At 45.9% G+C, this 17,183-nt stretch overlaps 1 protein-coding gene across 1 annotated transcript in view; it reads right to left on the minus strand.

Annotated features, from left to right (window-relative positions):
• Window positions 1-3,809: 3,809 nt before the first annotated feature.
• Window positions 3,810-17,183, minus strand: part of MAOB (monoamine oxidase B) — a 116,036-nt gene continuing 102,662 nt past the window's right edge. The window contains exons 11-15 of the mRNA XM_030304906.1: window positions 15,715-15,772; window positions 12,635-12,732; window positions 7,183-7,294; window positions 6,085-6,147; window positions 3,810-4,818 (exon numbers count right to left, since the gene is read on the minus strand). Coding sequence (XP_030160766.1) covers window positions 4,666-4,818; window positions 6,085-6,147; window positions 7,183-7,294; window positions 12,635-12,732; window positions 15,715-15,772 — 484 coding nt within the window. The 3' untranslated portion in view covers window positions 3,810-4,665. The remainder of the gene's footprint in view (window positions 4,819-6,084; window positions 6,148-7,182; window positions 7,295-12,634; window positions 12,733-15,714; window positions 15,773-17,183) is intronic.

Here is a 17,183-nt window from a genome sequence, read left to right on the forward strand (position 1 = left end):
AAATACAAAGTCATGAAATGTTCACCCCCAAGTTTGGGTAAATCAGACTGTCACCCAATAACAGGGGGGGTGCAAAGACACCCTGAGAATAGGGAGGCACAAAGGTGTCAGGAATAGGGAGATGCAAAGGCACCCCAAAATAGGGAGGGGTGCAGAGCCCCTCAAAATAGAGAGAGGCAAAGGCCTGAAATAGAAACGGCACAAAGGTGCCCAATACATAGGAATAACAAGATTAGATACTCAGGGTGAAAGCACCCCCAATTTACTACTATAGCAGAAAGCTGCTTTCACAGGAGGATAGGGCCAGGTTAGGTAAATTGGTGAATTGGACTATGGACCGCTGTGCTGCAAACAAAGCAGCCTGGAGTGGAGATGGTTAACAAAAGAAAAGGTGCCTTGTCAACCCTGAGGTTATTTCCCCCTATCTGTCTCATCCCCAAGGCTGGCAAAGATAAACAGAGATGCTGCCTCATGTCCGCTGTAAACAACCTTCCTCCCAACTGCCCAGCGCCTGGATTTTCTTTTGTATTAACCCAAACCCCTAACCCCAAGTATCCTCGAGACCCCCTTTCCCTCACGTCCACAAGCTAATGTTCGCAGATTCACTGTCCTTATGTGCATGTCGATCGTTATGTTTGTAAGCCTTCTGATCCTAATAAAAATGGGGCAAGGCCCCTTATTCGGGGCTCTTGTCTTTTCCCGGACATTAGCCATCTCTCGCTTTCAATCCTGCATCCGCCCTTTTGCTGGCCAAAAGAGAACTTCAGACTTAAGAGTCTATGACCACAGCAGGTTAGGGAAAAGGAAATACAATACAATGAAATGGCCTAGAGGTAAGACAGTTCGGTATGTCAGACTCAAGTGCAAAAGCTCAGTGCCACTCAGCATTTTGCCTTGAAGCAGAAGAATAAACTGAACCAGAATGCTTAAGGAAGAAATGGTTGAGGATTAGTGAAGTAAGGAAAGGTGAAAGAAGAGGTCAAAAGGGATCACGGATGGGGGCCAGAGGCTGAAATGTCATTCTGCTGGAGTGGTATATGATATGTCAGTGACTCATTGCATGGTCTCAGCAGAAATGACAAGAGTAATCACATCAGAAAGTAGCAGCCCAGGGTCTGATTAGATCAGTTGTTGCCAATGCAGGAGCTTGGCTTCTAGTGTCTACAGACTGAAATGTCATTAAGATCCCCTCTCCAGGAGAATTTCCTGATGAATCTTGCTCAGCACTTAAAAAACAAACTAACAGGAAACAAACAACCACAAACCCAGCACCACATTGCACCTGGTGTGTACACAGTTCCTTAGATTCCAGAACATTCTAGACAATTTTCTTTGGATCACAAGGTTTAATCGATTGTTGAAATGAGAACATGTCCTTCTTAGTTTGGAGCCAGGGCTAAGATGGGAGTAAAGTGATCCTGACAGATTGTCCAGGAGACAAAATCCTAAAGGGTGTGTAGTGACAGAGGACTAGGTAATTGGGGACAAGCAGAATTGAAGTTTGAAAGAAAGCAGATGGGAGGGAGGAATGTTGGCAGAGGTATACTCGGTTTCCATAGAAAAACTAGAAGTGAAGTAGGGGACATCAGCCCACTGTAGTTCAGTGAAGTCTCATGACGTCCCTGACATCTTACGACATCGCATGATGTCACATCCAATGACATTGGTCACTGCTGTTGAGATGCCTCAGTAGGCCAAGTGACTTCAGGGCTGTGCGTGGAAAGGGACGAGGGAAGGAGGCTCAGTGAACATTCCTACTTGAGTAGTCCTCTTGGACGATGGTTTTATATTCTCTGGACATGAATGTCATGAAGACTGACTCTTATGGGGACACTTGTGGGGTTTTATTCAGAGACTTTCATACTGACCCTTTCTGACGTTGACTACCCCAACACAGGCAGTGCCTTCCTTGTGGATGCTCAATTTTTTAAAAACGATCTACTTATTTTTGAGAGGGGGGTGAGGGACAGAGAGAGAATCTGAAGTGGGCTTCCGCTGACAGCAGAGAGCCCGACGCAGGGCTCAAACTCATCAACTGCGAGATCACGACCTGAGCCGAAGTTGGACGCTTAGCCAAATGAGCCACCCAGGCGCCCCTGCGGATGGCCAATTTTGATACCTATTCAGCTTCTCATTTTTTGGCAGTCTCTGTGAGAGTCCCTTGCTCTCTGGTCAGAAGCACCTTGAGCAGAGCCCAGGGCTTTAGATTCCTCAGGGGTGTGTCAATCGCTCAGAGGAAACAAACCCCTCTCACTAGGCTTGGGATGAGAAGGTAGCACCCCTCTCCTTCCTCCTTGGGGTGCATTGGACTCACAGCATGGCAGCTCTCTGGAGAGATCTCTTCATTAATCTACCCCATTCACAAAAGGCCTCCCCACTCTTTTTATACCCTCAAAACTGATGAGTTTTAACGGAGAAGAAACTGTTTTTTACGGCTTTCACATTTCCCATTTTTGTCGATCTCAGGATTTACCTCGGTAACTGATAATTGACATGACTGGGCAATTGCAATATCGTGCGGTAAGTGTAGGACACAAGGTCTATGCATGTGGCATTGGGAGAACAAAGAAAAGGACTATCTGGCCCAAATGGAGGATCAATGGTCCAGAAGATTCCTGGAAAAGGTAACTCCTGATGTGATTCTTCCTGTGTTTTTTTTATTTTAATTTTTTACCATTTGTTTATTTGTTTATTTATTTACTTATTGAGAGCGTGCATGAGTGGGGGGAGAGGCAGAGAGAGGGAGAGAGAGGATCCCAAGTGGGCTCTGCGTTGACAGCAAGGAGCCCGATGCGAGGCTCGAACTCACAAACCGTGAGATCATGACCTGAGCTGAAGTCGGACGTTTAACCGACCGAGCCACCCAGGCACCCGTTCCGTTTTTTTTTTTTTTAAACAATTTATTTTTAAAAATTGATTTATTTCAGAAAAAGAGAGTGCACGTGCCCGAGTGGGAGAGGGGCAGAGGGGGGGAGAGAATCCCAAGCAGGCTTCGCGCTGTCAGCACAGAGCAGAACTCGGGGCTTGATCTCATGACTCTGGGATCATGAACTGAACCCAAATCAAGAGTCGGATGCTCAATCAGCTGAGCCACCCAGACGCCCCTGGTTCTTCTTTTTTAAAAATTCGGTAAACCTTTGTGCCCCGGTTACATTGAGATCTAACTGATATGCAGCACAGTGTAAGTTTAAAATGTACATCACAATGATGTGACATATATACTGTGAAATGATTACTACAATAAGGTTCATCGACATCATCATCTCATATAGATACCATTTTCTAAAGAAGGGAATGACAATGGTCATGTATGGATTTAAAATATACTGTGACAAGAACTGACCTTGGGAGTTGAGACGCATGAATATTTTGAAATGATGATATCCTATTCAAAAAGTAGTTTGAATAGGATTTAATGGACTCTGAAACTGTACTTTTAAATTAGTGAGTGTGCCTAGTAAAAAGCTTTGCACTGATAAGGAATATGAAACAGTCAACTGAAATATTATAATTATCTTAATAGTTAAAGCATCTTATTAATATGCCAATTACTTTGACAGGTTTTGGGGGGGGGTATGAAAGGAAGGAGTTCTCTTAGCATCCTTATCATATCATTATGGATCATTTACCAAGCGCTCACCTACACATCGCCCATGATGGGTCACGCAATCAAAATGCATGCATCATCTAGGCCTCAAGGAAATTTTGACCAAATACATTAAACCCACAGTTATGTGCCTAATACTGGGTCTTGATTTGATCGGTCAAAACCTTTAAAGTCACCACCCCCCAAAAGAAGACAACAGACATCTGGTCAATCAACTTTATTTTAGATTGCCTAAATGTGTGCTGACCTCTGTATCCAGACACGATGGAGGGTACAAAGGGAAGAAAAGGCAAGATTCTTATCCTCCAAGAAATTAACGTCAGCCGAAGACGCATTGCACGAGACAGTAAGACTTAAGGATACATGACGAGTAGCACTGCGTAGCACGTAACAACTCAGTACAGAGCAAACCCACACAAAGGAACGCCATCAGTGACCATGGCAGGGAGTGGAAGAGGGTGTCGGGGCACACATACTGAGGGGTGGGAAAGGCAACGGACCTGTGTTCTAGCCCCCCAGGTATCAGTGGCTTATTGTAGACCTGGGGCAATTCATTCAGCTCCGCCCCTCCTGGCCTTGGTTTGATCACCACTATAATAGAAGGTGAAGCCTGGGTGGTCTCTAAGGCCCAGCGATAACATTATGGGATTCTAAGGACAAAGGCAGAGAACTTGGACAAAGAGGACGTTATAAGTAAGAGAAGAGATGAGCACAAAGCCACAGAGGTGGGGAAAAAACTAGCTTTCTTGTGCATGGGCAAGGTGCATTGTGGGACAGCGAGGACCTCAAAGAGCCTGTTTAACTACTGTAAAGATTCTGGGGGAGGTAAAGTGGGACATGGGCAAGACAGAGCGCGAAGCCAGGTACGGGGGACCACATGTAGGGGCCAAACGGAAGAAGACATACTGTGTGTGTTGCGGTCGGAAGTCTGACTTGTCTTCGTGCTCCCCACCTCATTCTACAGTCTACACGTCTTCTTGGAACTTTATTGCAACCCCTTCCCCAAACCCACACACCCGGCAGAGTAAGGGGAAGGTGTAGTTACAGACGCCCCCTCCTTAGAACCGCACAAGTAGACCCCTCTTGTGGGCCAGGAAGCCGAGAGCGGTTGCCGAAAGGATGGTGGTCAATCCAAGCAGCCTCAGCAGGCCTGGCACAGAGGGCAAATGTCTCTCCAAGAAGGTCGCGGTAGTGGGCTGCGCGGGGACATCCTGGATTCGGAGAACATACACTGTCAGTTCGGGGCTTACGCGCTTTGCTCCAGAAATATTTCCTCCAGCTCTCTGAACATGACCCACTCTTGCCAACGGCTGGGCCGTTAAATGTAAAGTGCCCGCTGCTCATGACACGCATCCCCCAATCTCCGCTAGGCCCTTTACTTGGCTAATGCGGAGTCATGCTTCCAGTCTTAGTTCACAGGCTCCTGGGGGAGCCTTTCCTGTGTCCCCAGGCCAAGATGGCCCCTTCTTTTCACACTCCTGGCGTGTCTGGTTCATGAGCCTTGTGCCTTCTGGTTATCACCTGTTCTCCCCACATGTTGTCGCCCCGTGGAAGCAGTGGTAGGCCCTTAACATGGTGGCCGCGGCAGAGTAGCTACAAAGTCACTATTTGTTGAGGGGAATGAATTCGCGGTCCATTCAGCCCCCAGTCCCATCTCTGACAGAGGCCCTAAGACAGTGACGGGCACTGGCAGAGCTTTACTTTTCACCTTGATCAAGGAGTAACTCTGACCCTTTTGACCCTTGTCCTCTGCAATGCATTTCGCTCTATAGGAAAAGTTCCTGAGGTTTTATTAGAAAAGTAATAGGGCGTATACTGCAAATGCTGTTTTTAATCTAAATCTGCTCCATTTCATTCCGCTGCATCCCTTGGACCGTAGACAGGGGATGCTGACATATCTTCCTTTCGTTTCCTACCCCTTGTTGGGAATCACCAGGTTAGAGATATATTCAGCAGGCAATCATTGAGTTCTTAATATGTCCTAGAACTCTCTGGCCCCCCCAAAAAAAAAAAATCGTGGTTTTTTTCCCCCTGATAATCTGCAATGGATGTGGCAGCTACAAATTTATCAATTTCTTTTACATCTCTCTCACCTCTGCCCTCACTCATGGTTATCTATCTATCTATTTATTTTTCCTGAAAAACAGTGATTTTATTTTATTTACCTATTTATTTGTATTTATTTTTTATTTTTTTATTATTTATGTATTTTTTAAATACATAATTCATTGTCAAATTGGTTTCCATTTTTTTCTGAAAAACCGGGGATTTTATTTTATTTTGATTTTTTTTAATTTTAAAATTTTTTTTAATATGAAATTTATTGTCCAACTGGTCCCCATCATGGTTATCTTTTTAAGCATGCATGGGTTGAATCGCTTAGGGAAAGGCGTGGGACTATATACAAGCGGTTCTTTCTGCAAATAATTGTTTTTAGAGAAAGGAGATTTAAATTCATGAAACAAAATGCAACCTACCACTGACTCTGGTTCTGCCTGCCAGATTTCATCCTCTGGGATCTTCCCCATGGCATGCAGGATCTGAAAAGAAAGAGTATTTTCGCGAATAGTAAAAGTGACACCATCTTCCTGCGAATCTGCTCTTGGAAGGACTAACTGGGGGCGCCTGGGTGGCTCAGTCGGCTAATCGTCCAACTTTGGCTCAGGTCATGATTCTACGGTTTGTGAGTTCAAGCGCCCATGTCTGGCTCTGCGCTGATAGTGTGGAGCCTGCTTCGGATTCTGTGTCTCCCTCTCTCTCTACCCCTCCCCCCACTCGTGCTCTCTCTCTCTCTCTCTCTCTCTCTCAAAAATAAATAAACAGAAAAAAAATTTTTAAATAAAAAATAAAGGACTAACTGAACGTCTCTTGGGATATCCATCAAAACACCAGGGTAAAAGCCAATGTGGTCCATTCAACCTTTAAAAGGCTCTAAAATGTCTTTCATCTAGAACACAAGAGGCTCCAACTGTTAGGCTCACCAGAAATTTTAGTAGTTTTGAACATGAGATCATAGGGGTTGTCAGGAAATATATAAACGAATTCTGAGTCATAATAAAAATGTGTTTGGTTTTATATTAGACCTAGGTTATCTTTTAAGTATATCCATAGTGATCTTTTGCCCCATAGGGTCTTTTTACTTTGGGTTCCATGACAGATATTTTCATTATTGCTTCCGGATTCAGGTGTTCATTGTTCCTGAGAATACTGTTAAAATGGTGTTTCATGGGGCGCCTGGGTGGCTCAGTCGGTTAAGTGCCGGACTTCCGCTCAGGTCACGATCTCACGGTTCGTGGGTTCGAGCCCCGCGTCGGGCTCTGTGCTGGCAGCTCGGAGCCTGGAGCCTGCTTCAGTTTCGGTGTCTCCCTCTCTCTCTGCCCCTCCCCCGCTCGCCCTCTGTCGCTCTGTCTCTCAAAAGTAAATAAACATTAAAAAAATGTTTAAAAACGGTGTTTCATGGATCTTCAGGTGGAGGTTACTGGGGAGTTGGCCTCCAGGATCTCAGACATCTTCGACCTGTTTGTCAGACTCCTGCATTGCCTCCTTCCCCACAGCCCGTGACCCCGAGGCCTTACCTCTCTGGCTGCTCTCTCCCCGGCCTCCACAGCCCCCTCCATGTAGCCACTCCAGTGGGTGGCCGTCTCGGTGCCTGCAAAATAAATCCTGCCCACGGGCTGTCGTAGAACCCTGGAAACAAAAGCAAAGAGGTAAAAGTGGTCAGTCTCAGAGAGTCAGAGAAGAGCCTGCCCGCAAAGACCGAGTGTGGTCGGTTTCCTCCGATACTAAGCATCAGGAGCACACTGGAAATTCTGGAATAAGGTTCACAGCTTCCTCGAGCTATTGCATGGTCCTTGTTACAGACAAGCAACGCAAGCTGAAGTCCCCTCCTGCACCAAGAGCTCACAGGTAAAGGGACTGACATCAGGGGAGTATGTATTTACTGCATCTACGTGGAACTTGGGACTGTTTGAGCCAAGTCATGTATAGCTCCGTTTATGGCTCACCAGCTGTAAGCAAGGTGATACATGTCCCGGTTCCCTACCTGGCGATTCCAGCAATGAACTTGGCAAATCACTTCCTCTCGCCGAGCTCTTGGATTCCCCGTCTCTTAGTGAGCACGGTCCAATGAGTTCTAAGAAGTTTTCTACTGGTGACCGGTAACAAATCTGTGGGTCTGACGACGGCTACAAGACTACCACTCACTGAGCGCCTCCCTCTACCAGTGTTAAGAGTTTTACTGCATTCGGTAACAGTTAACATTTCTTGGGTGCCATTTCTTGGGTGATGCAATTTCTTAATTGCATCAATCCTCACCACAGCCCTGTGAGGTCGGTGCTGTTATCATCCCCATTTTGCAGATGAGACTATGGAGGTACAGAGACACATGTGTGTCATTGGGAAACACTGTCAAGACCCCCCGCCTCCCCTGGCAAGAATGAAGGATTTATTCCCAGCTACTGGCTGGGGGGTGGGGGGGGGTGCTTCCAGAATATGCCTTCTGATGTCAATCCTCTTTGGAGACTGCTGAAGAAAACTGTCTCATCTCAAGGTCATGCCTTCTCCCAGAAGTAGAAGCACTCAATGATCAATCATCATGGGGTGGTAAAGACCTAACCCCCTTGCTCCAACTTGGAACAACTCTCACGGGCCATCCTACCTCCAGAGCTCCCTAGGGGATCAGCTGGGGCCTTCACGAGACTACATCACGGTCCAATTTCTCCCTCTTCCTACTCTTGGTTCTTTCCTCTCACTTCCACAAGCATCGACACCAAGGGCTCTCTCTAATACATAGCTCATGTGCTACCTGTGCTTCAGAGTCTGCTTCCGGGGGAGTCTAACCAGCCACAAAGTCCTTCGCTCTAGGTAATGGCTAATAAGTGGCAGAGCTGGTATTTGAACCCAGGCCATTTGACTCCAGCACCCACAGTCTTAGCCACCTGGTTATATTTCTTCCCTCTACTGAATTACTTGATCCTTTTCAAGAACTCCACGGCATAGCTACTGTTATCATTCTCCCCTTTTTCACATGAAGAAACAGGCCTGAAGAAAGGTGCCAAGAGCCACACTGCTAGAAAATAGCAGAGCCAGGATTTGAACTAGGTCTCCCAGAGGTCCAGGTCTCTGTTTTTTATCCTCTATGCTTGGTCTCGTGTATCATCGTCACTAGTTAGGAAGGAGTGCCCATACGCTATACAACGGGACAAAATTGCGTTAGAACTTGGCTTCTAAGAGGGATGGTTTGTTGCTACCCTGACAAAAACACCATAAGGGGAGCACTGTTATGATGTCATTATTCATCCTATCTTAGGTTTCTTCTTCTTCTTTTTTTTTTTTTTTTTTTTTACAATTTTTTAATGTTTATTTATTTTTGAGAGAGAGAGAGAAAGAGCGAGCCCAAGTCGGGGAGGGGCAAAGAGAGAGGCAGACACAAAATTTGAAGCAGGTTCCAGGCTCTGAGCTGTCGGCCCAGGGCCGGACATGGGGCTCAAACCCACGAACCGTGAGATCACGACCTGAGCCAAAACCAAGAGTCGGATGCTTAACCAACTGAGTCACCCAGGCTCCCCATCAGGTTTCCATTATATCAAGTAAAGGATGTGGATGTCCAGAGCAAACAACCAAACTCTTATCTTGGTCAACCCTGTATACCACCAAGACTTTTATCAGCAAAAAAATGGGCATGCTTCAATTAGTGGGGTTTTCTTTCATTGGCCCTTACTGTTGCCAAGTAGGAAGTAGAAGACAAGATATTGTAGAATATTAAATACTGACTATAGTGCATGGAATAATCTGGAATGATCCATAGCCAGCATGGTCTGGAGAGCCTAAGGGTATTCAGGAAGGGCTCCCTGCCAGAGAAGGTAAATTTGCTTTCTCCAAGTTCATTAAACAATGTTGCTTTCACCACATGTTGGCTTTTTTCAGCTTGAGGGAACTAACCCCCAAATTGGAAACCCCAGGATGGAAGGCCTGGCCAAATCCTAGAGTGAAATATTAGAGGAGAGAAGAAAGGCTTAGAGAACTAGTCAGGCTAATACGTTGCCACATAAAAATGTAAAAACCAAGAATTAATGTCAAACAGAGAGATAGTTTTCCTCTACTTGCCATGTGCAAATCTTCGCTTGTGGGGGGAAAAAAAGTCCAACAGCTGGAGAAGAAATGTCTCTGCCTTTTTTACCGCAAGTGAGTGAGCAGATGGTATCTATTCACAAAAAAGGATATTTCCACGTATATTCCTCACGGCTTGCTGGAGTAAAATATTTCTTTATGTGTTTCACTGCTTCATCACTACCATTAGTTTTTCTGTCTACCCGGAAGTAAAACTCCTTAAGAACTACGTGTTCTTGGGGCACCTGGGTGGCTCAGTCGGTTATGCGTCCGACTTCGGCTCAGGTCGCGATCTCACGGCTCGTGAGTTCGAGCCCCACGTCAGGCTATGTGCTGACAGCTCGGAGCCTGGAGCCTGCTTGGGATTCTGTGCCTCCCTCTCTCTCTGCTCTTGCCCTGCTCACACTCTGTCTCTCAAAAAGTGAATCAACATTAAAAAATATTTAATTAAAATATTTGTTAAAAAACACATAAGTAAAACATGTGTTCTTTACTAAAGCACTGTCAATACTGCCCCCTGTCTTCATCTGGAAGCAGGATCTTTTCCGTGTACTTCCAGAGTCATGAAGATAACCCTCTCTGCAGTATCTCAAATGTCATAAACCTGAAGGGTCAAAGGAAGATATACTGAGCCTTAGTTTCTACCTTACGAATTGCAGCTAGCGATACGAAGGCTGACACACATCCTTGGGAAGAAATAAAGATGAAAAAAGGGCATTATCATGTCACCACCAATGCCCGACACGATGGGGTCTACATTGCTTCTGTCACGTGGCCAGGGTCACGCCAGTGTGGGTGAATCTCCTTTTCACTCCCCACCATCCCAATGCCAGAGAGACATTTTCTTGCAACACCTTATGGGATTGAGCATAAAACTTGCCAGTCCGTGGTCAGAGATCTAATCGAATCACGAAACCAAAACCAAAAGTGATGCTCTGATCGGCCGTTCTTTGTTGAAAGGGTAAGCTTTGTATTCTTGAATGTGTTCTATGAGGCAAAGGATCCTATTTGCTTTTCTGATTCTCTATTCCCTTTCCAATGTCACCCAGAGCCCAGTCATGCAGAACTCTCCCCAGACAACCCATGAACTTGAAGGACTCCAAGTGTTTGCTCATAATGGTCCATCTGCCCAGGATGCGTTCTCCAATATCTTTCCCCGCCTTCTATACTCCTCAGGTGGTATGTGTATTATGAAGGTTTCTTAGATTGCTCTCGGTCAGGCAAGCCGATCCCTCCCTGGGTCCCCCATGGTATCTGTACGCCCATCTGTTAGAGGACCTACCACAATGTCTGCTGTCCTCTCTTCTCTCAATCCCCACCGCAGCCCCCAACACTGTCAGCTCCTTCACGGCAGGGAGGAATTTTCTCAGTATCGAAGTTTCTAGCACGGTGTTTGGCAAATGGTTGGCACTTAGCCAATAAATCCCGAATGAAGCGATTACTATGGACGTATTCTATACTTAGCATATCCAAAAATGAACTTAATAACTTAATGATCCGGTAGCTAATCAGGTGGTGCTCGTTGGCCCCAGAATGTTCTCATACATGGTATTTTGCCATCTTCAGGAAGATAAGGAAAGTGTTCACCAAAGTCATTGTGTATCTTCTTACAAGTAGGTTTTAATCCTTTGATTGATTTTTATGGACAGACTGATAATCCATTTATATTTCCTCATACTTTCTTTTTTATTAACAATTTTTCTTAACGTTTTTATTTATTTTTGAGAGAAAGAGAGAGGGAGTGTGAGCGGGAGAGGGGCAGAGAGAGAGGGAGACACAGAATCCGAAGCAGGCTCCAGGCTCTGAACTGTCAGCACAGAGCCCGACGCGGGGCTCAAACTCATGAACTGAGAGATTATGACCTGAGCCAAAGTCGGACGCTTAACTGACTGAGCCACCCAGGCACCCTACCTCATACCTTCTTTTTATTGCATACTCCCAACAGGCTTTCCCTCACTACCTTACATTCCCTATTTTGTTTAGATTGAGCTCTTGGCATTAAATTATTGTTTGCTTTGGTATCCTATAATGGTCATAACCAACTGCTAGATCATTAATTCATACCTTGTTGCTGTCATAAAACACAATGATCTAAACACCAATGGGTCCTACTTGGACGCACAACACGTCAATGATAAAAGCTGTTGAATTGTGCACTTTGAGTGAACTGTATGTGGTGTGTGAATCATATCTCAGTAAAGACGTTTTTAAAAAAAACCCTCGGGTTGTCATTGACATACGGATTCTCATCCCTCGTACGCCATTTTCTGCTTTCTCATATACCTGCTAAGGAAAGCGAGGTGCAGAGAGAAGCGACCTGTCCAAGATGACAAAGTTGGTTACTGGGAGAATCAGGACTGTACCCAAGTCCCCACACTCCCAGTCTAGAATTCATATTGAAGAACCAATGTATGTCTGAAATGGAGCCTCATTATCCTGACGTTTCCAGAGATATGTCTTTGGGCAGGTCGGCGTCCTTGATGATAAACTTCGAAGCAATTCTGACTTGAGGATTGCTTTTATTCATGCTGTACCCATGCGGGCAGGTCTACGGTTCCACTTAAGGAGATCTTACTGAGCTCTAAACTCAGTATAAAGATAATTCTTCTGACAAGTGAGCCCTCTGACCATCTGAATTCCTGTTCTTATGCGGCAACCTTTGTTGGTTACATTGATTGGGCCCGCTCCTTCAGAGGGACTCAGAGGGCAAGGCACCAGCATGATGGAGAATTAGAATGACTTCACTCATGAGATTCACAAGATGCAAAGGAAACTGGGGATTTCTTGCTCCTTCTTGTCTTTTGTAAGAATTTACCAAAAAAGAAAAAAAAAGGGGGGGGGGAAGCCATCGGAACCCATTTAGAGTCTGGATTCAGACGCACGGAATTTCAGTGACAGCTTAGCGCGCTTTTGCTCTACCTTCCATATTGAGTCATGATCCCAGGGGGGAAGTAGGTGGTGTAACAGCCCCCGGAGTATTGCTCCTCGCACCAGTTCTTCTCTTCGTAGTGCACGGGCTGCAAGACAGAAGGACAAAAGCTCAGAGGAGACCCAGAGGAAGCCAGCTAGGCTGGAATAAATCAAACACAGTCTGGTAGGCTTCCTACTGAAGAACCAATATCTATCTGAAATAGAGCCTTCTTAGCCCGATATCGTTAGAGACATGTCTTCGGGAAGCTAAGTGCCCTTGCTAATAAACTCTGAAGAAATTCTGACCCGAGAAAAGTTCTCTCACTTGGTGGATGCATGTGTCAGGAACCGTTCGTCAACTGCAATTGTCTTGTTCCATTTTTAAATTGGTCTTACCTTTTATTTTGTTTTATGTATGTATTTACGTATATATTTTTTTATTTTTACTTTTTTTAAATATGTATTTTTGATAGAGAGAGAGACAGCGCGAGAGGAGGAGGGGCAGAGAGAGAGGGAGACACAGAATCCGAAGCAGGCTCTGGGCTCCGAGCTGTCAGCATAGAGCCCAATGCGGGGCTCGAACTCATGAACCGTGAGATCATGACCTAAGCTGAAGTCGGAGGCTTAACCAACTGAGCCACCCAGGTGCCCCTATTTTTCTTTTAGAGAGAGAGAGAGAGAGCAGGTGTGAGTGGGGTAGACAGGCAGAGAGAGGAGGAGAGAGAGAGAGAGAGAGGGAAGGAGAAAGAGAGAAAATCCCAAGCAGGCTCCGCACTGTCAACGCAGAGCCCGATGTAGAACTCGAACCCACAAAAGTGTGAGATCACGACCTGAGCCAAAATCGAGTCAGATGCTTAACTGACTGAGCCACCCAGGCACCCCATGACTGGTGTCTTCTGTTTAAAAATGCTGTTCAAGATGGGAATGTAAGCTGGTGCAGCCACTCTGGAAAACAGTATGGAGGTTCCTTAAAAAATTAAAAATAGAACTGCCCTGTGACCCAGCAATTGCACTACTAGGCATTTATCCAAGGGATACAAGTGTGCTGTTTTGAAGGGACACATGCACCCTAATGTTTATAACAGCGCTGTCGACAATAGCCAAAGTGTGGAAAGAGCCCAAATGTCCATCGATGGATGAATGGATAAAGAAGATGTGGTATAGGGGCGCCTGGGTGGCGCAGTCGGTTAAGCGTCCGACTTCAGCCAGGTCACGATCTCGCGGTCCGTGAGTTCGAGCCCCGCGTCGGGCTCTGGGCTGATGGCTCAGAGCCTGGAGCCTGTTTCCAATTCTGTGTCTCCCTCTCCCTCTGCCCCTCCCCCGTTCATGCTCTGTCTCTCTCTGTCGCAAAAATAAATAAATGTTGAAAAAAAAAATTAAAAAAAAAAAAAAAAATGTTTAAAAAAAAAAAGATGTGGTATAAATATACAATGGAGTATTACTCGGCAATGAAAAAGAATGAAATCTTGCCATTTGCAACTACATGGATGGAACTGGAGGGTATTATGCTGAGTGAAATTAGTCAGAGAAAGACAAAAATCATATGACTTTACTCATATGAGGACTTTAAAAGACAAAACAGATGAACATAATGGAAGGGAAATAAAAATAATATAAAAACAGGGAGGGGGACAAAGCATAAGAGACTCATAAATATGGAGAACAGACAGAGGGTTACTGGAGGGGTTGTGGGAGGGGGATGGGCTAAATGGGTAAGGGACACTAAGAAATCTACTCCTGAAATCATTGTTGCACTATATGTTAACTAATTTGGATGTAAATTAAAAAAGATAAAATTAAAAAAAAATAAATTAATTAAAATGCTGTTCAAGAGGGGCGCCCAGGTGGTTCAGTGAGTTAAAAAAATTCTTCTTAATCTTTATTTATTTTTGAGAGAGAGACAGAGTGTGAGCAGGGGAGGAGCTGAGGGGAGGGAGAATCCGAAGCAGGCTCCAGGCCCTGAGCTGTCAGCACAGAGCCCGATGCGGGGCCCGAACTCATGAACCGTGAGATCATGACCTGAACCGAAGTCGGATGCTTAAACGATTGAGCCACGCAGGCACCCCATACCAGCGAGTTAAGCATCTGACTTTTGATTTTGACTCCGGTCATGAGCTCCCGGTCGGTGAGTTCGAGCCCCACGTTGGGCTCTGTGCTGACAGCTTAGAGCCTGAAGCCTGCTTCGGATTCTGTCTCCCTCCCCCCGCTTGTGCTCTGTCTCTCTCTCTCAAGGATAAATAAACATTAAAAAAAAAAAAAAGAATGAACAAAAATGATAAACTGAAAAGCCAGAGCAGCCTGACTAGGAGGAAGCGAGCCACGGTGAAGTTGAGCAAGATAAGTGTGAAAGTAATAAGATTAAGCCATGTAGCTGCTCAACTAGGTCACGGTGTGCATTGGGGAGATTTGGATTTAAGAGGCTTAGCACGTTAAACATTCTTAGCCCCCTCATTAGATTTTTCTCATGCTCTAACTGCTCATATGTACATGGGTCCCCATTGTCTTCAAATGCTTCATGGATAACTGGATTTAATAATCGCTTTCAAAAGGTGATTTTAACCCATGTTCGAACGTTAAAGAGCCAGCAGTCCGGTGAATGTAACAAGAACATCAATTCATTGCTTTAAAGACGGAGCAGGGAGGTGGTTACGGCTACTGGTTATGGGCACACTGGGTCCTCTGACTGTCACCAAATGCCCTTACCACACTGCCTCTCTGTCCCGCCCCATCCTGCCTTTATCCACCTGGGTCGGTGGGGGGTTACTACTGGTTTATCTTGAAGAAAATCAAGAGCCAGGAAGAGCTCTGAACTCAGGGTCAAGTGTAGCATCGCCGGATACGCAACAGCGCTGAAGGGTTCTTGAGCTGCCAAGGGCACAGCAGAGATCCATCCTCTCTGGGACAACTTGCAAGCTGACCGGCCCCGTGCAGACCTTCCGAGAAGATTTCCGAGAAAACACGGGCTCTAGAACCCTACTTGCGTGAGCCCCTCCCCAGTAGTCCCTTGAGGACGCAGCCAGATCTCTCTCTCTCTCTCTCTCTCTCTCTGTCTCTCTCTCCCTCGGGAAAGAGATGAAACACAGCCTTACTTGCAAAGCTTCTTGGGAGCCCAGAACTTTTGCATAAAGTTCACAGAGTTTCTTCATCCTATGGAAGGGGGAGGGGGGGAGAAAAAGACAAAAGTGAAAACGAAGAACAAAAGAAAGTAAAAGACCCTGTGAGCTGTTGCTTCCACTAATCATTTCATTTTAATTTTTCCAAATAAGGCACTTTGTTCTTTTTTAAAAAAAATTTTTTTTTGATGTTTATTTTATTTTTGAGAGAGAGAGAGACAGAGTGGGAACGGGGAGGGGCAGAGGGAGAGGGAGACACAGAATCCGAAGCAGGCTCCAGGCTCCAAACTGTCAGCATAGAGCCCGATGCGGGTCTTGAACCCACGAACCGTGAGATCATGACCTGAGCCGAAGTCGGACGCTTTAACTGACTGAGCGACCCAGATGCCCCAACAAGGCACTTTGTATCTATTCCAAATGTCTTAAATCTATGAGGTCATAAACAGTATTAAGGGAGACAAAGTGATACGTGGCCTGCATTGCAGGGGGCATCCGGCAATTTGTTTATTCATTCAAGAAAACATTGTGTACTGGGGCGCCTGGGGGGCTCAGTCGGTTGAGCGTCAGATGTCAGCTGAGGTCACGAACTCACTGTTCGTGAGTTCAAGCCCTGCGTCAGGCTCTGCGCCGACAGGGTACAACCTGCTTTGGATCCTCTGTCTCCTTGTCTCTCTGGCCCTCCCCCACTGTCTCTCTCAAAAATAAATAAACATTTAAAAAAAAAGGAGAAAACAGTGTGTACCTCTGAAGTCGGTCAGTCTGCTAAGCGCTAAAGATTCTGGAGGGATCTGGACATGATCCTTACATCCCCCTTCCTGTCAGCCTCCGCCCCCCAACCAGGAAGTGGCCAGAGCGGAAAGAGGAAACAGCCAGAAAAGCTTTGCATGCTGCTTCTGCAGAACACTTAAATACTAGGAGATTTTGAGCAGGTTCCTTAAACTCTCTGAGCTTTAGTTTTATCAACAAACTGGCATGATTGTTTCCATTCCTGGTGTAAAACCGTGTGGCCCTCAGACCACCACCATCAGCAGGAGCATCACCCTGGGAACTTGTTAGAAATGCGAATTCTGAGGCCCCACCCCAGACCTGCTGGTTCAGGAACAACAGTGGCAGAGCTGGGTTTTCCCAAGCCTTTCAGGCGATTCTCAAGTTTGAGGACCACCGATGTGAAGCACATAAAGGTCCCGGCCCAGTAACTGGGACATAACAGGTGTTCAATAAATGGTGGCTCTTAAGGTTGATTTTATTTTTGAGAGAGAGACAGAGACACAGCCCGCGTGTGGGAGGGGCAGAGAGGCAGGGAGACACAGAAAAGAAGGCGGCTCCAGGTCTGAGCTGTCAGCACGGAGCCCGACGTGGGGCTCAAGCTCACGAACCGTGAGCTCGTGACCAGAGCCAAAGTCAGACGCTTAACCGACCTGAGCCACCCAGGCGCCCCAATAAAT

The sequence above is a fragment of the Lynx canadensis genome, chromosome X, assembly GCF_007474595.2.
Source record: "Lynx canadensis isolate LIC74 chromosome X, mLynCan4.pri.v2, whole genome shotgun sequence".
Lineage (NCBI taxonomy): Eukaryota > Metazoa > Chordata > Mammalia > Carnivora > Felidae > Lynx > Lynx canadensis.